Source organism: Columba livia, chromosome 1, assembly GCF_036013475.1.
Source record: "Columba livia isolate bColLiv1 breed racing homer chromosome 1, bColLiv1.pat.W.v2, whole genome shotgun sequence".
Lineage (NCBI taxonomy): Eukaryota > Metazoa > Chordata > Aves > Columbiformes > Columbidae > Columba > Columba livia.
In genome coordinates this window covers 31,326,137-31,350,107 of record NC_088602.1, presented here as the reverse complement: position 1 = coordinate 31,350,107, position 23,971 = coordinate 31,326,137, and the positions used below count along the sequence as shown (strand labels likewise).

Sequence of the window (23,971 nt, the reverse complement as noted above, 5' to 3'; positions counted from 1 at the left end):
ATATGTGTTTCAGAGCAATCAAAAAGGTGCATCCTCATCCTTCAGTTTGTCTGCCAGAGCCCCTGCCTCGTGGTGGCCTGTGTTACGCACATGGGCACCACTCAGAGGTGTATTTTAGGGACTTGAGTATATGCTTCTGCTGTCTTTGGGACTTTCTCTTCCTCCTGCACCTTTTTGGCGCAGAACAGTACGCGCACCTTAAACTAATTGCAGACCTAATTGGTATTTGTATGCTTCCAGAAATAGCATTCAGCTGCAGGGTTTCTCCACCTGCAGAAGAAAATTTGAAAACCCCGAGTTGACAGGTTTTCACTTAATCTCATGTTTCAGTGAGGAGGTATATGCCTGAGCGGGCATTCTGACTCATTTGAGTATAAAAGCGTGAATGACAAAGGTGAATCGCTTACCCCTTTTCTTAAATCAGATGTGGCTGATAGTTGTCAAGCAGTGTTTGGATTTGTGTGAGCTTCTCTGAGCTGGAGAAGCTGCATTAGTGCACCACGAGCTGCAGGAATCGAGAGCCACCTCCGTCTGGCTTGGCTCCAGTGTGAGCCAGGGGGAACTTTGTCCCGCTTGGATCACGTTTCAAGATGCTGGGCTCTGTGCTGTCAGATTTGGAAAAGGTTTATGGTTATTATGTGGTAATGACCTTGCTTACACTCCTTCACCATGGGCAGATTTCCCTTTGGGATGGGGAGGGAGGGCAGGCAGGAGGAAGCAGCTGCAGGGAGGGCCCTGAACACTGAGGGTTTTTTTTCTCCAAAGGAAACGATGCTGCCACTGCAGGGAGATGTAAGTCTGTCTGCCTGTCTGTGTCAGAGGTGGGAATGAGTTTGGGCCTGTCATTTGTTGGTAGTGTGAGATGAGCAAAGATTGCGTTTCCATCAACAGGCTGCCTGTGGCTCTTGAGGAAGCATCGAAGGCAGAGTGAGCGTGGGCTCATCAAGCTGAGAGCTGATGAGATGCTTCAAATCGTCTCACTTCAGCAGTGAATGGATTTTGTACGCTTCTTCAGTCGGTTACCACTTAACTCTGCTTATATGAGTTTAGATACCCGAGTTTAGATATCTAGGACTCTTGACACCCTTGAGTGATCTTGGATTTGTGTGGCAAACCTATTCCAGTGTTGAACAGAGGGGCAGAAGAAGTCCTTATAACCCAAGCAGTGTGCTGGCAGAGCAGCTGTAGGACTCTCTGCCACCACAGCTGCTGCTTCCTCCTACCCCCAGGTGTCACAGAGTTGGAGACTTGCTCTCATTTAGGACACAGGGACAGGATCCCTTAAATTCACAACTCCAAGCTGAGTGGTGAAGAGTGAAATAAAACAAGTACTGGAAGGTTTTCCAGGCCTTTGGAGTTGTTTTTGCTGGTGTTGTGTGTTCCTCTGATGTTACCTGAGTCTTAAGTGCTGGAATCAAACAGAAGTTGTAGTCAAAGGTGAAATGAATTTTGAATATGCCTTGTGCACTGCAGTTAGTGTGGCACTGATGCTACTATTAAAAGCTCTTACTTTAGAGGAAAAAAAACATTAATAACATGGTAATAAATTCTTACAATGATTCCAAAGCCAGAGTACACACTGCTAAATGAAGGTTCTCAGAGATGCACAAAAGGCTGGATGTAACTACATTATTCTAATAACTAATGTTACTGCTTTTAGAGGCACAACTGCATTTGTTCTCACTTTGGTTAACCAAACTTATGCAAAGAACTTGTGCTGTCTGTCAGTGAAGACAAACCCTGGCAGGACTGTGTTTTCTTTGCCCTGACTGTTGTTACTTATCCAGTCATTTTCATGGGTTTTAGCATTTTAGTCTATTTACTGGAGTTTCTCTTTGAGCATCTGTATGTACAGGAAGGAATTTATTATGGTTGAGTGGTAGGGCTGGGAGCCAGGAGGTCTGTTTCTGGCTGTGCCACAGATTTTCTGTTCTAGTCCTGTCAAAGTTTCTGTGACTTTGTGCTTTAGTTTTTCTCCGTGTAAGAGCTCGTTTGCTTCCCCACTGGGATGCGAGGCCATCTTAATTATTAAATATTGCTTGAAGTCCTTGGATGGAGAGCCCTCTATTAAATATGATATTGAGATAATTATAGTGGCTAGTGAATGTGATAAAAATTTGGGAAGATTAAAATGTTGTGTGTTTAGATTGCTGCTAAGCAAAAAGTTCTATTAAAAGACTTCACTCCGTAAGTCCACCTATGGAGACAGTGTCAGGTAGTTAGCATACTGAAAATTCAATTTTTCCGCCCTTAAAAATGTTCAAGTGTAGTACAAAAGTCTTGAAATGGGCATTATAAGATTTATGGTGAACAGGCTGTTTTTATCTAGCCAGACTAATCCTGCGTGACTGTTGAGTAGCCGGTTAGAGACTCCATATCAGGAAACCTGTTAGCTTAATGCAGATGAAACTACATGTACAAATTACAAGTAAAAATGAAAAGAAAACTGAAAATATTTTCCTTTGAAAGTCTGACTGACCTTCCAGAACCAGGTTTCCTGATGAGTTTTTGTTTTACTAGCGATGTCCTAAAGCATAGCTGCCAAAAATCTTTCAAGTATTCAAAAAAAAAAAGGCAAGAGATGCTAAAATAGTCGGACTGTAAGTCTGTTAGGTTCTCTAAGTTAAAATAATTTCTCTATATGTGTTATTTCTTAAAAAAGGAAAAGGAAGCTCACAATAACAGGAGAGTTCTTCATTCCCGTGCTTTTGAAATGCTTCTCTTTTTTTCTTTAGAATTGTTTCTTTTTCCTTTATAGGAAACACAACTGTTCCTCTCCTGCCTCCACAAAGAAGAAACAATTTCTCTCCTTTTGTATAAATTTAGGCTCCTAGAGTCCCTTTTTTTCCCTCAGCAATTGGATTCTAGGAGAGGATGACTTTTTAAACCCAAATATATGTATAGCAATTTTGCAATCTGTCTAAATAACCTGAGCACAGTGGATTGCTTTGGTTCTTTGTTCATAAAGATATGTGCAACGAATACCACAATCATACTTTAAGAAATGTCACTTTTATTCAATTTCTAGTGCTGAAACACTTATTAACAGTATTTTTTGTATGTCTGTTTGTGAATAAGCTGTCTTTTTGAACCACTTCAGTTAGTTACGTGAAGTCTCTTCCGTGCTATTTCCTATACTGTCCTTTATATACTTGGTATTGTAAAGATTAGCAGACTACAGAGAATGTCTTTAGGAATATTATGTAAAAATTGATATAGGCAGAAAGGAAAAACAACATGTGCACATTGATAATTTTAAGCAACTAAGAGGCAAATAAGTATATTCTGTTGCTTTCCTACCTGGAGCCATCTTCTTTGAAGTGGAATTTTGGATCTAAAGTGCCGCTGTTGGGACTGTTCAGTCACTGCAGTATCCCTTAGCATAATATAATCCTTCAGAATGCGTACAAGTTTGCTTGAGGCTTTCTAAATACTCTGATTTATGGGGCAACTTTTTAACCGAGTGAGAAAATGGGAGAATCTTAAACATTCATTTGAAATTATTTTTCTTGTTTCATTTTGATTTTGCATAGAAGTTTTTTTGAGCGGGGTTTTGGGGAAAGTTTCCCATGCACAGTGGTGGATACAAGTACAGAACTGCATCCTGGAGGTTCATACCAGTTCTGAGATTTTTAGAATATTTAATTTCAGAAAATATCATATGTGTCCTCTGCTTACATGTTAGAGCTTGTATTTGATTTGTTGTCCACAATAGCTGAGACAGAAAATAAGGGATTAGGTTTTTAAAGCACAAAACTGCAAGTTTGAAAAGTATTTGTTGTGAAAGCACCGACAGAAATGTGCAGTGTCTAATGGTAAAAGAAGCTTTCTTATCTCAAAGGTCCAGTTAATGCTAATGAACATGTTAGGCTTACCTGGAATTATGTAAATGGTATCATGCAATACACAGAGTGGTTGTTTGCATTGTAAATACACTTGAGCAGTTACAGCACCATTTTAGGCTACTAACGGATGACTGATAAATACTTGCAGGAAGTTCTGTTTTTTGTGCAACTCATGGAAAGTCTCAGCAGCAGTTTTTGCTTACGTTCTCAGGTGGTTTTATGTGCAAATAGATTTTCCTGAGAATGTGATTATAAAGGTATCCAGAGGGAGCAAGCAGTCATTGAATAAGAGATTGTCAACATGTGCATTAATTATCTGATATATTTTAAAAGGTGGCCCCCACCTCCCTCCCACATACGCAGCAACAGCAGGTGAGAAATGCCTCATGTACTTAACCCTCCCTTGCAGCCTCAACTTTGAATTCTCCATTTTCTGTAGTTAGGAACAGTGTATGTGTATGTGTGGTAGGGGCTGTTGATTTAAGCCTCTGACCTTTTACGTAGTCTCACCTTAACAGAGAAATTACTTTGCACAAAGAACAAAATCACCATTTCCGTTGAATCTTTTGAGTAATTTAATTACCCCTCTTGGCAAGATAGGAAACTCTTTAAAGATAATTGAAAATAGTTCTGCTGCAATGTAGTACAGTATTTCTCAGAGGCCCTATGGTATATGTAGTAGATATTGTAGAGATGTTTCTTAAGGACAGTGCCATGGAGAGCTGGCAGTTTAAAACAGGCATCCAGATACATCCTGAAGTGATATGCAAAGTTAAACTTCTTTTTGTATACTGCAGTGTATTCCACAGAGAAGAGGCAGCATGGTATCCTGCCTTAGACGTATATATGAGACATTAGAGGATTACGAAATGTGAGTAAATCTAGTTGATCTTAACAGTAGGCTAGTGAGGTTAGATAATGTGAAATCTTTTCAAGCTTTAATATATGAACTGAGTGATGTAAAAGGGATGGGCTAAAAAGCAAAGTAAAGGATCATAAAGATGAAAACTTTGAAAAAAGGACATTACTATTGTTCAGAGGGAAGGAAAATGGAAAAAGGATTAGTAAACAATCTTAGCAATGTTGTTTTTCAGTGGATAGGAATAGGATGAAAGGAGTTTTGAAAATGTCAGGTAGGAAGAGAGATGCCTTAATTAGAACAAAGTATCTGAGTTCCTGAATTCTCGTTTGCATTTTTTGGAACTTAAAAAAAAACACGTGTTTATTCAATCGCTCTGCAAACACGATTGAAATAATGTCAGTACTTGAAATTTCTCTGCGCTGCATAGGCAGGAAATAAGTAAAATGGCTTTCTATAACAATGTGGCAGAATCTGGCTGCATTCAAGCTTATACTTTCTGAATCACAGGATTGGAAATTCAGAGTTTGAGTTGGCAAAATTTTGCCAAATGTTCCATGCCGAAAAATTCTTATTCAAAATACTTTGCAAGTACAAAACATGACTTTTATAAAAAAATAAATCAGCTGCTATAGTAAGCAATTACTAGGAATGATAGGAAGGAAACAGAAGAAGCTTCATGAATAATTTCAAAATCTATTCCAAACATATGGGATTAAAAGGGACTTGTAGAAAGACATTTGTAATTTGTTTAGTTCTAAGGTAATGACTTTTTATTTTTCAGATCTTTAGTTAAGTTTTTGCCCAACAGATATTCTCTGGCCAGGACAGAGGCAGGCTGGTTCCATGTCAGGATTACTGGTGTTTATCCGTGTACTTTTTGAGGAAGTATTTCACTTTCATGCCAAATTAATTGCAACCGCCACATCAAGTGCTTGCAGCCTCTTGCATTTCTGGCTGAATGGGGTCCTCTGATTTTTGTATGAGAGGATTTCAGCTTCTACTTGTCAGAGACAGCACAAAGGCCACAGTCACATTCCTATTCTTTTCTTTTATGAAGGAGAACGTTATGAAGCTATTGAAAGAATAGTCATTCAGTAAAATTTATCTGGGTTCATATAGTTAAAAAAAACCCACCAACAACAAAACCCACAAAACCAAACAAAAACCCCAAACAGAACAAACAAACAAATCCTATGGTATTAATTTGTTTTCCCTCACAAAACTGGAATGTAAGAAGTTAGGGGAAAAAAAAGAGTTTCATGAGAGTTGTTCAAGCTGGTAAGCTAATTAGTATAGATAAATAGTGACATGAAAATGCTTGTCTAGGGAGAACTGCTGCCAAAAAACAACTTGGACTTGATTAATGTGAGGAACTATTGCTTTCTAAATGTGTAAGTCAGCAAATAACCTCTTTAAATTCTGCAGCATAAGATCACTTAAATGATTATTTAGCATATCATTAGAACCGGTAAACAACTATGACAAGTACTTCAGCTGACTTCACCCACACAACTGCTCTTTCATTCCAGTCCGTATCCTGAAGTTTTATGAAACGTATTCAGTACTTCATGAACTTTATTACGTTGTTGGTGGATTCTAGCAGTTGTATTTTCAGTGTGCCGATCACCTAATAGCTAGAAGGTAAGAAAGAACTGTCAAAACTGTGGAGGAAGGACAAAGAACAAACATCTGGGGGGATTTTTTTAGCATTTTCTGTTGAAATCTTGGCAGAGGTGGAGTGAGACTCTGAAATGTAAAAGAAGTAGCCTAAGTTTGAAAAGGAAAAGCCATTTTTCCATCTGCTAAGCTTCTACAGATGTCTGAACGTTGGTCAAAAGACCTTCTGTCACTAATTCACCATTTTCACTTGAATCTGTTTGAATATCTTCCTGGAAGAGTCAAGATGTTCATCTGGAAGATACTGGGTTAACCTGGCAGGAGAGGGAAGGATGGAACCCATGTCTCATACCCTGAGCAAGTGTTTTCTTTACGAGGGATTTCTCATCCTTTGCTGTTAGAGAGTGAGTCTGTCATCCCACAACCAGGGTCCGGTACCTGGTATGCAATAAGCCCATCTTACACACAGATACATTTATTTACTTGATGTCTGCGCAAGAGTAGGTGCCAGGTGGTAATTCCACAAAGCTAGCAGACCTCAGGTGCCAAGACTTTGACTATTTATACATTGGTATGTACTGAACCCTGTCTTTCTAATACATATGGATTCCTACTTATGTGTTAATTGGCTAAGAGTCATCTTGCCTTCATTTAATGATACAGCATCTTAAAAATTCACATTCAGTTGGTAGGGGTTGTCCTTGGGTGGTGGGCAACCTCCAGAGTAGAGGTGTCGTTTTCATATTATAATTAGCTAGTTCACTTTCAGGACACCAATTAGTGGAACTTTGCTGACTTACCAAGTTTAGATATGGATGCTGACACTCAAGGATATACATCCATTATTTTAAGTACTTTTGACTTTCTGCTCCTTGTTATAGATATCCTGTTACTGATTATCATCAGTGTACTCCTTGTTAGAGTAAATAACATCACCATAACTTCTAACAGTCATCAAGTCCTCTGAAATAAGGTGTTTAGCCTCAGAAAAAGGCACTGCATTGGGAGCAGAAGCTTTCCTCTGCAGTTCCCAGTCACCTGCCCATGCAGTAGGGTTTGGGTCCTCTGGGTGCTCCCAGCGGTGGTGGCAGTGAGGATGCGGGCTGTGGCGTGTGGCCTGCGCTGTCCTGCACAGCCGTCACTCCAGTTTCTGGCTTTTGTCAAAGTTTCTCAGCTGCCGTCTGTGGTGGTTTAGTGGTTCAGTTGTATAAATGGAAAAAGTTAACTTTTGGCTACGCAAGTCCTTCATGTCTGGAGTGGAAGCAGTAGTGTTTGAAGACATTAGCTGGAAGTTTCAATAGGTATCAGTTACATCATCTCGGAAAGAAGAAATGAAAATGTTAGTTGATATGGAGGCAGGGGATAAGAGTGGATTAGGTACCTGTTATTTAGGAAAGACCACGAAGATATTACTTCTGCTTACAAATAGTATCTTAACTCTCTCTACACTTTTTGAGTTCGTGGGATTCCACTATGACTTCTATGATTGATTTAAACAGTTTGAATGCGGGCTGTCACTTGGAGTAACCCTCCTACCATCCCTTCAGGCCACTCTCTGCTTCTTCCCTTGTGTTGTGTGGGTGTGTGCACTCAGCTAAATGAAGAGACCTATTTGGTTTAGAAGTAATCCTAACAAATGTGTAATTTCCAGAGTCACAGCTGTGTTAACACTGAAGCAAGGGATGGGACAGGAAGTGCAGATGTGTAATTTAGGGAAACACCAGTGCACTTAAACTGATTTAAGCCAATTGCAAAGCTGTGCTGTAAGTGTTGTGGCAGACTGTTCAATTTTGAGGCTTTCAAATCTTTACTATTTAGACTCTTGACCAGATGTTAACTCACTGTTTGCTTTGTGAAGTTTAAAAGCTGCTGCGAAGTTCAACAGTGAGATCTGTGCTTCTAGTCTACTACCCTATAATTTAATTTCATGTAAATGGTTTGAAATAGTAATATTTATAACATAATAAAGAGCTATGTATGTGTGTTTAATTTTTCCACGAAAGAGGATAAAAATGAGCAGTAATACATAGTATACATAGTCATACTTCCTGAGTTGAGATGAATAGGGGTGCTACAGGATGACAGTTTTGTAAGGCAAATATCCGATCTGTATTCCACTGATGGTGCTGTAAGTTTTCTTACTGACTTCAGGATGATGGATGCTTTGGGTCGACTGTCTTCAGTATTGGTATTAGTTTCTGTTTTCCTCGTCATGTTACAGTCTGAAAACTCATGTCAACCAATCTAGAGAGTTAGAAAATCTCAGACAAATATGCTACAGGTACCTCATGTCACCTGCAGTTAGAACAGACAGAATAGAGAATCACACAGCAAAGAGATACTAATTCAGATTCTTTGAAACTGTCATTTGTAGGTCTTACTTCAGAAATGCCTTCATTTGCAGCCTCTTATTCCATTGGAAGTGAATGGTGAAACCTGTCTTGGTTTTGCTGTGGTTTAGTCATTGGTCTGTATGCTTCAGAATAACTACAGAAAATGCCCACTGAATGATAAATTAGACACTTAAGTTAAAAAGAAGGAAGTCTGCATAGAACTCCTACTGCTGGATTGTTGCATGTGAGTTGAGGTGCTTTGTAGGAGCTTTTAATTGAACAGAGATGTTTATACATAAGGCTTCTGTCTGCTCTTCTGCTGTATTTGTGGGCACATGCTGGACTGTAATACTTTACATATTTGCTTTGGTTTCTCTGTAAGTTTTATATTAGTATATTTGTAGCGAAGTCAGTGGAGCTGCCCATAACTAATGCCCACACTAATCAAAAGCAGAAATGGGCATTTTCTCTACAGTGAAAGTGAAGACAGCGGAGTAAAATTGTATCCAAAACATAGTCATTCCTTTACATTTGACAGCTATTTCCACACCTTCTTTGTCTAGCTTCCTCTGAAATAGCAAAGCACTGGAATGTATAGGTGCGCACAATGACTTAAATGTATATACCTAAGTCAGTGTGAAAATGGTCTGTTTCTTTACCAGATGCAGTATGTTGAAATTTCAAGGTCAACTTGTTTTTTTAAGTCAAAGAATCATTTCAGTTAGAAGAGAGCCTCAGCATCATGTCTTCTTTATTCTCTAAGTTTTCTGAGGCAGGCGGGTTTTCCATATTAAAATACAACAGAAATCTCTCGTAGTTATGAGTTTTTAAATGTATAGGGTTTTTACTTCTTTTAAGATAATCCTTTCAGAGCTCACCTCAATAGTGGATTAGATAAAACTGATTTAAAAAATATATATTTATATATAGTGAACCCTTTGTTTTTGTCTCTCAGCCTTTCTTAGAAATGGTTCTCAGTTTCTGGTGGGAGGGAGAAAGATGTTAGGACATTTGTAAAATGAGGATTAGAAACTGTTTATATAATCCGTCTGACCATGCTGTGTAACTGCACTGTTCTTCCTGCGCAGACCTGTCAATCAAAATGCACTTTTAGTGGCTTTTGCCATAGGTGTGCTGGCTGTGCCCAAGGCTGTAGGTGTAGCTGAAGTCTTCATGGCTGCGAGAGACAGCTTTCACTCCATGTCTAGACAGTTCAAGGACGCTAAGCTTCAGTATTGCACCCTGTGCTGATGGCAGGAAATGATCCAAGTAGAAAGTATGTGAAAAGTTGACTTAGGAGAAATGGCTAAGCTGCAGTTTGGGTTTGTTTTCTTAGGGCAAATAATAGGAGAAGCTGTAAAATTCAACGGACATCAGATTGCATCATTCTCTACATAATGTGCAACCTTTACATGCTCTGGTGTTTGAGAGCTAAAGGGAAACATTTTGGGGGGCTTCTGTAAGGCCAGGCTGGACGGGGCTCTGAGCGACCTGATCAAGTTGAAGATGTCCCTGCTCATTGCAGGGAGGTTGGACTAGGTGACCTTTGAAGGTCCCTTCCAAGCCAAACTATTCTATGATTCTATAAACCCGGCGGTTTAAAATACTTTGGAGGGAGAGGAAAGCTGCCAAGTCATCCCAAACTACCTGTGTTTTCTCAAACTATAGAAAGTAAACGGCACCAAATTCAACATAGTTGTATGCTACAACAGTGTTCAGATATTTCAATTAAGTCATGCACAATGTTAGTTCACGGCATAATCAAGTTTTAAAGTGTGATGCCTTTTAAAGCACTGATCAGTGAGCTTCTGCTTTACAATTGCTAAAAGAGATACCACAGCTTGATTGTAGGACTAACAGAAAGAGCTTGAAATGCTTTTTATTGGAAAACATTGGCAAAATGTCAAGTCTCTGTGGGGATATATTTCAGTGAAGTTTTTTTATCCAAAAAGGCCAACTGAATTAAAAAAAAAAAAAAAAAAAAAATCTTTAGAAGCTAATTTCATTTTCCTTAAATTTCAGGAAGCAAAACTAGGAGCGAAAGACGTGAATTTTCTCAAGATAGGATGTAAAACATAGTGGTTTCATCAGAAACATTGAAACTGTCTTTGCTCTGTTTACAAATGACTGAGATTTGCTTATAATAAAAATTCAGAGATCTTGAATAGAAAAGCACTTTATTACTGCAGGGTTTCACATTTTTCTTGTGGAAACAGCATGATATTTGTAATTTAATGAGAACAAGGGAAACACAGGTTTTGATCCTTTCATAATTGGATGTAGCTTGTCAGCTGAGTCAATTTCATGGCTTTGTTGATAGATGCTCTCCATCTATTGCCTATTGTCACTGATTTATTACTTCAGGGAAGGTCGTGTACATTCTGTACATGTTGCAGTTTTTAATTATATGCTAGTAGAAACACAACTGAAAGATAAGTGGTCAAGGAGCAAATGTTGCACAGATGTTGACAGCAGAGGCCATGCAAATTTCTTGATTTTTCATAAACACATCTGCTCCCTATGCTCAGGAGTATCTGAGCACAAACAAAAAAGCAAGCATCACGGATGTTCTTAAAATGTTGATGTTCTTTTAGGGTATGTTACATTGTAGATGTTGTCATTTTAAAAGCGGTGTTGGCTTCCTCATCTTTATGAAGACCCAAGACCCACATGCCTATGTCTTAGCTGGGCAGCCTTGCTCTTAAGTCCCCCATTGGGTTTGTACTTCTCAACCAGCATGGCTTTTCCGTTCTTCAGAGGCATCTGGTTGCCCTCCTGGGTCTTGCAAGGAGCCTCCAAACTCAGTTATGGCTTTAATTTCCAGAAAAGGTGGGCAAAGGGGCTGCAGATGGGAAGACTGGATGCCACATGTGAATCCTTCACTGCGTGTGTGTGTGGCACAAGGCCTTCCCACAGAGGGGAAGGTTTTCCATCAGTGCTATTCAAATATAAAGTGGGAGATCTGGTATGTGGTATTTCAGAAAAGAATCCCCATGATCTTTGCTTTTTCTAACTGTTGATTTTAAAACTTGAAGATTGGCATTGCTTTCCTAGATCCCCGTGAAGTCATCCAAATAGAATTGCTTTGAGTTTTAAATGCAAATTTGTGTCATTTCCATGGGCATCAGCAGGATCTAACTTGCATTGGTAGTTCAGCACTTAGGTATTTTTGTCCAAAACTACGTTTTCTCTAAAGTCACTTTATGCTCTAATCTGGTAGTTTATGTAATTCACTCAGGTAAGGGAAAAAAAAGCTCGGTGCAATTTTTAACAAGCTTGAAGGAAGTTAAAAATGAGAAGGTTGAATTGGCAGCAAACATTTTATGGTGCTGTCACCTGGCTATATTGCAGCTGTCTGTGTATCGGCTATTTGTTAGTCAAATAATTCAGAATGAGAGTGTGACATTGCTTCCAGCCTTTCTTTCTACTATTCCCCAAGCTGGTGACGTGAATTAAAGTAGCTCATGTTAAATATAGTGACCAGCAATTGCCCTCTATGACATCCAGTAATCAGATGTTGTATTTCCACAGAAAAGCATTTAGGCTTGACTTTGTGTAAACTGGAAACAAAGTGTTTTAAGGCACTATAAATCGGTAACTTCCTGCAGCATTTTGCTCTAAATATCTAAGGAGGGAAAGTTCTGCCTTCCAGCATGTTTTTCCAGAGCCTGAGGTAGCCTTTACTGATAAGTCTTCAAAAAAGATTTGTGTGAAAAGGCACTGAATATCATGTCTTACATTATTTTTCTGAAAAATAATACTGGCCTCATTTGAGGAAATGTTAGCTTGAGCTTTTTGCAGATGTTGCTGAGGTCCAAGTGACTGTAGCTGTAGTTTACCACTTAGACACAATCACTTAGATCTTATATAAATCATTTAGATGATTTTTTTCCCCCCTCCCTTTTTAGTGGTTTTTGCCTTTCTTTGCTAGCTGAGCTACATCTTTTGTTGTTAAAAAAAATTAAAGCAGATGCATTGTATTAAGGTTTCTTTAGTCTTTTTGAGGATCCTGGAGTAACTCCACAGATACCCCACGTTATAGTGCAACACACTTCTGACTCTATCATTTACTGAGGGACACTCGTGTTTGACAATATTAGTTACACTTTTTCCATCTCAGATCTATAAAAAGCTAATGCTGGCATACTGATTATAGAATTGTTTCTGGTATGGTTATACACATTTACAATTTGTAGTTAAGGAAGCCAGCTAATGCTGTCAATGAGTGAAACTGGCCTTAAGAGGAGGGAGGGGAGTGAAGTGATAACCAGAAAAAAGCCAGGGCAGTATGGAGATCTGAACTTTTTTTAGTAGAATACACTATGATATCTATCTCAGAACTTGCTGCAAAACTTTGAGAGAAAACAGTAGGGGAAACATTTAGCATATGTTAAAATACATTTGTAAAATTACTAAAAAGTAAATATGAAATGGATGTAACATAAAAAAATATAGAGTCCAGTGTCTTCCAAGTTTTTGTTTCAGATCAGGGAGTGGAGCATCTCTCATATGAGGAAAGGCTGAGGGAGCTGAGTCTCTTCAGTTTGGAGGACACTGAGGGGTGACCTCATTAATGTTTATAAATATGTAAAGGGTGAGTGTCAAGAGGTTGTCACTTCTCAGTGACAACCAATGATAGGACATGGGGCAATGGATAAAAACTGGAACACAGGAGGTTCCACTTAAATATGAGAAGAAACTTCTTCACAGTGAGGGTGCCAGAACACTGGAACAGGCTGCCCAGGGAGGTTGTGGAGTCTCCTACTCTGGAGACATTCAAAACCCGCCTGGACACCTTCCTGTGTAACCTCATCTGGGTGTTCCTGCTCCATGGGGGGATTGGACTGGATGATCTTTCGAGGTCCCTTCCAATCCCTGACATTCTGTGATCTGTTCAGATAAGTCATTGAAAAATTTGGGGTGTTTTGAGTGATTTTTATACTCTTCTGTATCCCACTGTCAAAATTCAATTATTCATTTTCAGATTGGGAATGATGTATTTTTAATGAAGACACATAATAGCCCAAGACTTTTTTTAATCTTCTCTTGTTAATCTGATTTCCAGTGCATTACTCCTTACCTCTGCTATACTGTATTTTGTCAGATTGTTAAACGTTTCTACTTTACAAGCAGTTATTTAATTGGAGGCATCTTGTTAAATTCTGTCAGCTGACCACTCAGAAGCTCTGCATAGGCTGCCGCTTTGAAAGCTAAACACAACATGATGACTGGCAGGTTTTGTCTGCCTTGGGAAAATACTACATATAGACTGAGGTAACTGAGCTTGAGATATTCTGTAATGGCAGTCAAAGAAGTATTGGCTTAAGTTAAGATCAAATCTTCTTAAGGGATGGGTTTATACCGGTAACGTTACACTCGTAAATCCGTGGTATGAAACAGTTTTCATGCTCATGTTGCCATATTTTGTTATGAAACATGGCATATTGGTTTTGGAACTCCAATTTCTTTGTCTTGTTTTTCCCTTAGATTATACAAAGCACATTTCAAGGTATTTATAGTCCTTTTTGTTTTAAGTATCACAGAGCAGCCTGCTCTTAGTGGTTTCAGGACATGTACCAACCCCTAGCTAATATTACTTTTTCTAGAGAATTGGTCTTTCTGTTCGTGCTCATCCACACCCTCTGCACATTATCTGTTGTGTCCTTTTTTGCTCAGTTCATAATTTGTTGACTCATTGGTTATGTTAGTGAAAGATACTGTCCTGCTCTTTCAAAAAACTGCTGTCTACAAAGCTTCCTGGCACACTTACCACTTTTAGCTGAATTAAGAGAATTGTCAGTGGTACGTTGTACCTAAATTTGTCCAGCTAATGAGAAACTGGAAAGAACACGAGACTTGAAGCTGTATTACTGGCTTTAACTGAAAATCACAGAGGCTCTTCATTGTAGTGTCTCCACTTGTACTTGGAAAAATAATTCCTGGAACTGCTCTTAATTGTTGTTCTGGGAACCTGGACTGTGTAAGTCAGTTAGAAATGAAACTGCTAGAAAGCATGATGTGGTGCTGTGACAATCTGTTTGCTCGTTACTGTGGTAATTACATGAATAAATTCTCTTTACTGATGTAGACATTTTGTGACTCAAAAATTCTTCTGAAGAAAGTGCTTCTGTGCTGTTTTGCTCCTGAGTTTAATAAGTTTTATGTATGGAAATAACTATAGAAGTGATATAATTAATACTGTGATGTCTGTTAATGTAATGGTACTTTATAGCATCTCTACCTCCTCTACTGAAAAAGTCTTCACGCTCTGAAGTGTTTTCACAGTTTAAGGCTGTTGATAACAACTCTCAGCCTCAAGATTTTTGACAGTCTGTTGCTGACTGATACATTAGCATTTCTGACAGTCCAATAGTTCACATCGGGTGGGTTTTAGTTTATATGTTGTAAACACTTTCTTGTGCAGAGATGGGGGGAAACTGGTATTGGTTCACTTTAAGACCTTTGGCTTTTGCCTGGAGATCTGGAGAAGGAGGGTTTGTGCAAGAATTAGAGATATTGAAGCCTGGTTACCCCAGGGGAGCGAGGCAATAAACATGCTGATTACTTCAGATAGAGATTGTTTCTATAGCACCGCTGTCAGCGCAGACCACGGACCATCTGGAAGAGGCTTGTAGCAATTGCTTTAGGGGGTGGAAAACGTGGAGGATGGGCCTACAATGCTATTTTCTTGGATAACACTCAACAAAAAATACATAGTAAGGATTAATGTGTTCTGTAGTGCTTTGCGAAACTATATGTGCAGTTGTCTTTTGAAGAAAAGTGAATTTTCCACATTCATGTTTTGTAGCAGTTATTTCCACAGCTGAACATGGGCTGTACAAAATACTAGTTGGTTTTGGCTTTCAGTCTTGTTGCCTGATAATTTAGTTTGGTGACTCTGATAATCCAATGGCTACTATTCTGTCCCAATTATAATTCTGTTTTATTAGTTTGCTGATAATTCTTTAAGCTTTGACTTTTGACCTTGGAATTGGTGTTTTCAGAATTAGTCACTAACTCTATATATTTGTAAATGATGATAACATTAGAGCCCTTTTGAAAATGGAAAGTTAAGGTCGTTTTTCCCTGTTCATTATTTTTGCTTTTATCATCATTGACTATTATAGGTATTTTATCATTCACTCATTGAAAGTCATGAGATCTCTCCACAGTGAGTTTATTTTTCCTAAAACTGGATAATTTTATGTTTCTAGAAGCCTTCTCTTCCCTGCCTTTGACACATTTCCCTGTTGTTTGGGAATGTCAAATAGCAGCAATCTCAGCAGAGAGCACGAGACCTCTAAATTGAGCATTTATTCATACTTTCAATATCTGTTGTTTAGCCAGTAGCTGCGTTCCCATCTGCCCTGTGGCAGCACTTTCTTTAAAGAGCCTTACCTGCAGGAGCCTGTCAGAGCCTCTGAGCTGAAGATCTGGAGATGCGTGACCACTTTAGAGGAGAAACCTGGGAATCTGAGGGGCATGACTTCCCTTTCTCTGCCCTGGTACTGCCACTGAAAGATTTTTGTCTTGTCATCTTCCAGCTGCTCATTTCTGTCCCTTTGTGTGACAAAACACAAACACTTGTGTTGCCATAAGGTGAAAGGGGTAGGGGAGCTGCTCTGAACATAAAACTAAGGCCTCCCCTGACAAATGTGTTTACATAAAGCAGCAAAAACCCCTCAAACTAAATAAAACCACCTCCAACAAAACTCTGGTTCCTTGGACCAGATCTCCAAGTCTGCTGACACAAGAGGGACTGGGGATGACGGGGACGAGGACGCAGAAAGATGAAGTGCCTTTTGGTGCAAAACCGGCTTGTACTAGCTTAGAGAATTTGTGTAGTTAGGGCTTTAATGTGCTGAATATTAACTCGTTAGTTACTCAGCGAGCCTTTCTTTTCCTTTATAAAAAGCGCTGTAAAGCGTGTGAGTCTTGAGCAGAAAAACTGCTGAAGGAAGTGGTGCAAGAGCCTACTGCAAACCACATAGTGGCAGTCTCCCCAGGTTCATCCAGAGTAGTCTAAACAAAATAGTTGATTAAAAACGTAATTGTGCATGTAGACTGTCTTTTAAAACTCTTTTCAAAGTGATTTTTAAGAAGTTAGTCTCACAGGTTTGGCAAATAGGAGCAGTCCTGATGACCACAGTTCATTTTTCTCTTCAATATTCAACTGGTGATTGGTTTGCAGAGCTACAAAGCAATAGCTGTGTCAGTAGTTTCCCTATTTGCAGAGCGTTATCATCAGTCTGTGTAATATTTTTGAACATTCTGGTAGTTAACACAGAAAGTCTATCATCTTCATGGTTAAAATTTAAAAACCAGAGGGATAAAAATGAGATTGCTGAATTCCCTGAGTTGTCTTTAAATTTGTTTCACTTTTTAATTTAGCTTGACTCAACTATTTTTAAAAGCAGCTATCACCCCAGATACCTAATCATGTCTGTCAACTGTTTGTCTTGATGTGATATGCTTGAGATTTTAATCTCTCTCCACACCTTCCCATAACTTCTGGGAAAGACATATATGTGGTGGGCCTGTCTGAAGTTTGGTGGCTGTTTTCACATGCACCTTTCTCCATTGCTAGGAAGGATACCTTGATGATGCTTTTATATCTGGTAGTGAAGTAGCCCCTTGGACCTTTGCTGAGAGACCTTGTAAAACATAGAGAATTGGTTAATGTAACCATCTGGTGAAGTGCAATTTTTGGAGTGGAGGGGCTGAAATTTGTGGTATTCATTGTTCTAAAATAATGTCTGAATTCTACCAAGACTTGCCAGGCCTCTCCAGAGGCTTTTGAGGAAGAGGTTGTCGCAAAACTGTAAAGAGAATGGTTTTGCAGCATCATTTAAAGCAACACGAGTTTATGATGCATATCCAGGCCTTGGTGACCTGTCTTTCCTTCTCTGACTGGAGAGACTTGAACTCCATTTTCACTAGGCCTTTGAACAGCTTTTGGTAGGAAATCTTGTTTTCTCCCGCTAGAGATGCTTGAATTCATATTAAAGTATTTGTATTCAGTAGAGACTACCTAAATCAGGTCCACATTTCTACAATGGGTCCTACTTGCCAGACCAGAAGCAGTTATTCTTTTCTGGTGCGATATTTTTTTTTAATTTTATGAGAAACTGGAACATGAGAGAACTGAACTTGGATACTCCTAACAGGCTTGAGGCTCGGGCACTTGCTTTCAGGTCAGCTGCTTGTGTGCTTTGCATCAAGGACTTCAAATAATCACGGTTTTCATGATTTGTATGTGTGTATCAGTGTGCGCTTGCCGCTTCCTCTGTGGTTTATGACTTTCTAAGCCACTTTTGTATGGAGGAAAAGCCCCTCAAAATACCGCTTTTGAATGACCAGAACTAATTAACAGTCGCTGTTTTCTTTTCTGCTTTTTTACCCTCTGTGTACTACAAACTTAGATAAAAGGAGATCCTCGGAAAGCTTGATGACAGTATTACTTGATTTTTAAATACTGGATATCAGTAAGGGAGGAATAGGACTTGTATTAAATACACATGTGCTCTAAGGGCTTAAAAGCAGTTCTGGCAGTATTCTTACATGAATTAAACTGTTAATGTTGCAGTCGTTAGTGTTTTTATTTTTAGATTTTGTGAATACAACCACTAATAGGATCATAATTTATATAACCCAACTCATACGTATGAAATTAAAACACAGTCCTTAATCTTACTGTGTTTTTCATATTAAATACTATTTAAATTTAGACTGTGAAGTTTATTTTATTTTGGTATGTTTAAATTATTTCAGAATTCTGAATACTAATTGTCATGTGAAGCTTCTGAAAATACAGTTGCAAGCGAAAGTCAGCTTTCTGGCTGCTCATTTCTGTCATGGGAAAGAGGAGTGGAAATCATTCTGATACAGTCCTTGCACTTCCATTCCAAAGATGTTGATTCTAAATCAGCTTTGCTTTGCCTTGCAAAATCACAGAGACCTTTTAGCATATTATGAAGAAAAACATTTCTTAATGTTCTATATTTTATTAACTGATGCAATAATCTGTGGTGGTGTTGATAATGCATTTAAAAAACAAACCAAACCACCACCACCCACTCCCATGGGTTTAGCTAGGCATTGAGATAAATGCTAGTTTAGTGATAAGTGTTGCATTAACATGACGGAGGGGGAGGAGAGAGAGAAGAAAAAAAACAACCAACTGAAAACACACCTGAAAATTGATCAGGAGATTTTGTAAAGGATGGAAGCATAAAGCAATAAAAAATAAAGACAAAAGCAGTTTTCAACTCCTAACTAGTGCTGCTGGGAGTAAAGCTGCTCAGGGGCTTCTCTGTACTCAGTGGAGGACACCCAAACCCCAAGGTAGCTGTTGTCCGTATTTAAGGATTTAGGTCTTTTGTTTAATCTTTTCATTGAAACCAAAGTCCAGTTAAACATGTTGTTGGAACAGAGCTGATGTAAAGATCAGGGAGCTGGGGAGCACCTGTGTGTCCTATAGTTTCATCATAGCCAAATACAGATTAGCCAACGAGAAGTTCAGCTGGTTTTGTCCATAAAAGGAGTTTTCAGATTGGGGAAAAAATCACTGCAAGTGGTTGTGCTGAAGGTATTGCTCTATCCTGCAGAGACTTGCTTAACAAAGCCCTGCTCAATGGCCAGAGCTCAGTGTAGTAGAGCCCTGGCAGTGTGAGAGGGGACTGAGTCAGTTTTAAGTATTGTTCTTCATTCTGATGCCAATGGCTGTTTGGCCCTGAGAAATTCCAGCCTTAACTGCTTTCTCCCTTTTCACACTAATAAAAAGGGGCTTCTCTAACTGTCACAGGGGAGTCTCAGATGAAAAGCAGCACTTCACTTAATTAGTAAAATTTATCCTGTGGCTGCATCTAGTAACATCACTTAGTGAGCATTAAAGTAAAAACTGTGCAAAACTCCTGTCATGTGAAAGGAATGCATTGGTGCTGACCTGTTGAACTGAAGTGCTGCTTAAAAGCTTTAAAAAGCAATATAAAATTTGTGAAAGATAGTGTGAATAATGTCACTTTAGAAACAAGTTACTGATAAACATTCCTATTTGATAAAGCTGGGCTGGGGGTTAAAGTTCTTTTGTGACTAATACTTAGAGGACCGGTAATTGTCTGGTTAATGACATCGTAATTTGTTCATTATAGCGAGGGGTAGATTATTGAATACCAAGTAGCGAGACTAAAGCTGAGCAGAGTTTGCCCAGATACGCTTGAAAACTCCCTGCAAGCTACAGAATGCGCTTCGGATTCACTAAATAGAAGTCTTTTTTTTGGTGTTCAAATATGAAGAAAGGAGGTAAGGCTGTAATTAAAGCCATCCGTTTTGCAAGGTGGGGAGTAGATGCACTTGAGAACTTGTCTCTGGTGTTGGCAGACTTGTTTTTTTGTGAGGCACCCGTCTCATGCGTGCAGCACCAACTTCTCCAGCTACCTGGCTGTGCATTTGGAAGGCCACCAGCAGGAGTGGTAGGAGCCCCTGGGGAATGAGCACAGAACCCTTCATCGACAGTCATCTCAGCTGTAAGCTGGAAACTGTGATCAGCGGTAGAATTTCACCAGGTCTGAAAATTAAATAACCTTTTCCTGCTCATGTAACGGCAGCTCTAATGAAGTTTCTGCAGTCAGTGCAGGTAGGCTGACCACATTTTGCCCCAGGGTGCGGACTGAGTCAGTGCCTTCACACATCCCACCATTGCTGGTGCTGGCTGTTCTGCGCTGCTGGGGGGCCCGCTGGGTGACAACACCGCCTTTATCTTGACACGTTTTTAACCACAGAGTCAATTAGTATTTGCAGGAGCCAGAAAAGGTTTATTGGTCTTGCTGCATGTTGCTACTCAATCTCTATAAGCAGAAGTTTCTACACAAATAATATCTCTTGCTACTGTTGTTGATCTAACTGGTGGGAAGCAGTAAGTAGATTTCATAAATTCCTGTAGGGTAAAGTTTGACATGCCAATCAGCTGACTGAACAGGTTGTTGTCTGTACACATGGGACATGTACTCTCTGTTTTCTTCTCTTTCCTGCTCTGCTCCCGACCTTCGTGGTGTTGCTGCCCTGACTTTTCCTAATGTCTCTCCTGGCTTTTCTTCTGGTTCTTGGCAGAGCTGGCTCAAATCTGGTTTTGCTTTTTCTGTTAGCTTTCTGCTGGTTTAGAGCATTGAATTGGCTTATGCAGAGACTGACTGATTGTCAAGGCCGCTGAGTAGGAGAGGAGTGGAAACGATACAAATGTAGGCAGGTCCCTTCTACAGGCAGCAACCTGCTGTGTCCCCTCACCTGATGTAATGAATCCCACTCTGTGTAGTGAAAATGGGAGCAGGGTTGAGGGAGGACCTGGAACTGCAGGTGGCAAATAGTAACTTCAAAATTAATAACTTTTGCTTCTGTTTCTTGGTTTCTCATTCTCCTTTGTCAACTGCTTTTCCTCCTACTGATGCTTCGTTGAAAACAAGGTTTCCTCTGTCATTAATAGCTAAAATGTGAGATGAATGAAGTGGGATTCACTCTGTCAGGGAATCAAGAGATGTTTCAGCAATGAATTAGTGACCGCCCTGGAAAAGGAACTTGGGTTCTTCAGAGCATGGTGAAACCCTGATGGGAATAATAAAAAGGAAGAGGCCAAGTGGTCAGGAGAGTGAGAAATGGAGAAGGTTGTGTCCCTGCATTTTCAGCAAGGGCAGCACCGAAAGAAAAAAAGAGAGAAATGCTTGAACTCCTAAGTCCAGGGAAAGATGATGCAAACCAGCCCAAGAGCCGATCTTGTTGAGAAACGGAGAAATAGCCCTGTGGTTATGAGTCACTAACCCATGGTTGTTTTGTTACGGATGAAACAGCTCCAGTATTGCCAAAACTGTAATTAAAAAAATATACATTGTGAAAAATTGTAAATCTGAAGTCACTCTTGTTGCTCTAAATTTTTAGTTGATGCACGTCAGAATAAAAGTGGAGTTTTTGGACATAAGGCTAAATGAGGAAGGTCTTAATGCTAGTTTTAATTCTAGCAAATGTAGTCTACTGTAACTAGGCCTGTTTCTTACTGCCTTAGACAGGTGATGCAGCTTGCTTTACATGCACACTGTGCTCCTTTTTGTTATTGTAGCTACAGATTTGTCATCTGTGCCATCATATTTTAATATTAGTAACATGCATATGTAGGATCAAACAGACCTTGGAGAGTCAGATGATGCACTGTGTACAAAGTGCTGAGCTGATTGATTTTACTGCTGTCTTTTGAGGGACCATTTGGAGGAAAATGCTGAATGTCTGGGTTTGCCCACTTCGTTTCCAGTCTCATGAACACTGCCTTTTCCCCGAGAAGGCAGATATTTGCTAAGAAGTTGTTCTGTCGCTTCTGGAGCTCTGATGCTGCACTGTTGGAAGGCAACTTTGTGCTCAAGGATGAGTCTCCTGTTCAAAGAAAATAAAAACTCAGAAGCCAGCAACCCTTTGTTTTCAAAACTAATTATAAATATGGTACCAAAATATTTTCCCATGGAGTTTCACTGTTTCAGCATAATTCTACTCTGTACATGGCACACAAGCAGCAAAAGCCTGAGATTTTGTTTCTGCAAGACTGTTCTTTATTACCAACGTCAGCAGTAGGACTGATGTTGCTTCATCCAGAACCTCCATTCCACTTAGATTCTCGCTGCATCACCTCCTACCTCAGTCTTTTAGTAGGTTCCGATGTATTCCAGCTGCCTAAAGTACTGATAGTTGACCTAAAATCAAAATGGGTTTTGTTTTTGGGCATGAGAGACTTTGAGTGACTAAAACTCTTGCCAGAGGGAGCTCTGGAACGTGATACTATTGAGGTCTGAATAGTCCCCAGTGCAGTTAGATGAGTTATGACCATGTTTTGTATGTTATCATGTGTAAGATACTGGGTAGATGTTGAAGCAGAAGTGGATTGACACTATATACGGCAGTAACTTTTAGTCACCAATTTGTTTTTTGGGTTGGTTGGGTTTTTTTTTGTTTTTCTGGAAATGTGACATATGTATTTTCTTGTATTGTTTGTTCTTCTTTTCACAAATGGTTACTTAATAGGAAGTTAAGAGATTCTATACTAGAACTATGGTTCAGCTGTGGTTAGCCTATATCTAATTGACTGCTATTGAAACAGAAAAAGTGTTTGATGTATTTCATAGTTAAATTTTGTCAGTTAAATAGTTAAAATTTATCTGGCAAAATGTGAGTGTTCTCAAGTATTTCGAAGTGTTAATCTTCTGTTAAGGATCGTATTCTGGGGGTTGTTTTTAGAGAAGTAATAACAAACTCCACCCAGTGTTGTTGTCTATTCGCAGCAAAATGAACTTTCTGTTGTTTTTCTAGGGGTCGCCTGTGTTCGATCTTATCAAGCAGTCAAAAGAACGAGAAGGCCAAGCTGATCAGCCTGAGCCCACTGCCGCTCTCAACCTGCCTCTCCAACATAATCACACTGCAGCAGACCTGTAAGTGACATTTTTAATTTTTCATATGGGAATAACCAGTTACAGTAGCAATTAATTTCTTCTAATGGGGGAAGAGGGAAGAGTTCCTGCAAGTATTATTCATAGAAATTTGTTCCTTTATCCTGTGATGTTAAGTGTTTAATACATGTTGAATCTCCAGCTATCTTTCTCCTGTGAGATCTCCTAAGAAGAAAGCATCTGGACCTCCTCCAAGTGCTACTTCTGCTCCAGATGCTCAGCCAGGTGTGAGCCCCCAAACACAGAGGCCGCAAAAATCTACCTCCCTCTCTCTGTTCTACAAAAAAGGTTTGTCGGTTCTGTACATGCTGAAATTCCAAAGTTATCTCTTGTTATTTATCCTTTTGGGCTTTTAGAGCTCAGCATTTAAAATAATCTGTAGTAAACGCTGTGCAAACCCTCAGCTGCCTCTGGAAGAAGCACTAAAATGGTGGCAGCAGATTAATGTGTGTGCTCACACTGTGAGTTTGAACTGAAAACTTGTCTACTGATTGTAAGCATAACCATATGGGCTCAGATGGAAGGTTCTTCTATCATAGCGTCCTTTTTCTAGTAGTGACCATAAATAGATGTCACGGGAAGCTTGAGAACTGGCCAAGCGTGTGCGCTTCTTTCCCTTGAATGCTTTCCCAAGCTGCTTCTTTCTCCAGCTTGGGGGTTTTCCTGAGCATTTTGTAATGTCTGCTTAGTAACTCTCAGCAGATTCATGTTCTAACTGCTTGTTCAGACTCTTTTTGAATCAGAGTAGACGTAACATGAGCAGCACGGTTTGGTGTGGACTTCTGTGTGTCCAGTGCCAGTTGTATGAAGTTGTATGAAGAATTTCCATTTATTTTG

The 23,971-nt window shown here is 39.5% G+C and overlaps 1 protein-coding gene across 1 annotated transcript in view; it reads left to right on the top strand.

Moving 5' to 3' along the window:
- The window catches only part of RB1 (RB transcriptional corepressor 1), an 80,610-nt gene that overhangs the window by 49,363 nt on the left and 7,276 nt on the right, over window positions 1–23,971 (top strand). Inside the window, exons 18-19 of the mRNA XM_065053795.1 lie at window positions 22,998–23,116; window positions 23,277–23,422. Of these exons, the coding sequence (XP_064909867.1) occupies window positions 22,998–23,116; window positions 23,277–23,422 (265 nt within the window). The remainder of the gene's footprint in view (window positions 1–22,997; window positions 23,117–23,276; window positions 23,423–23,971) is intronic.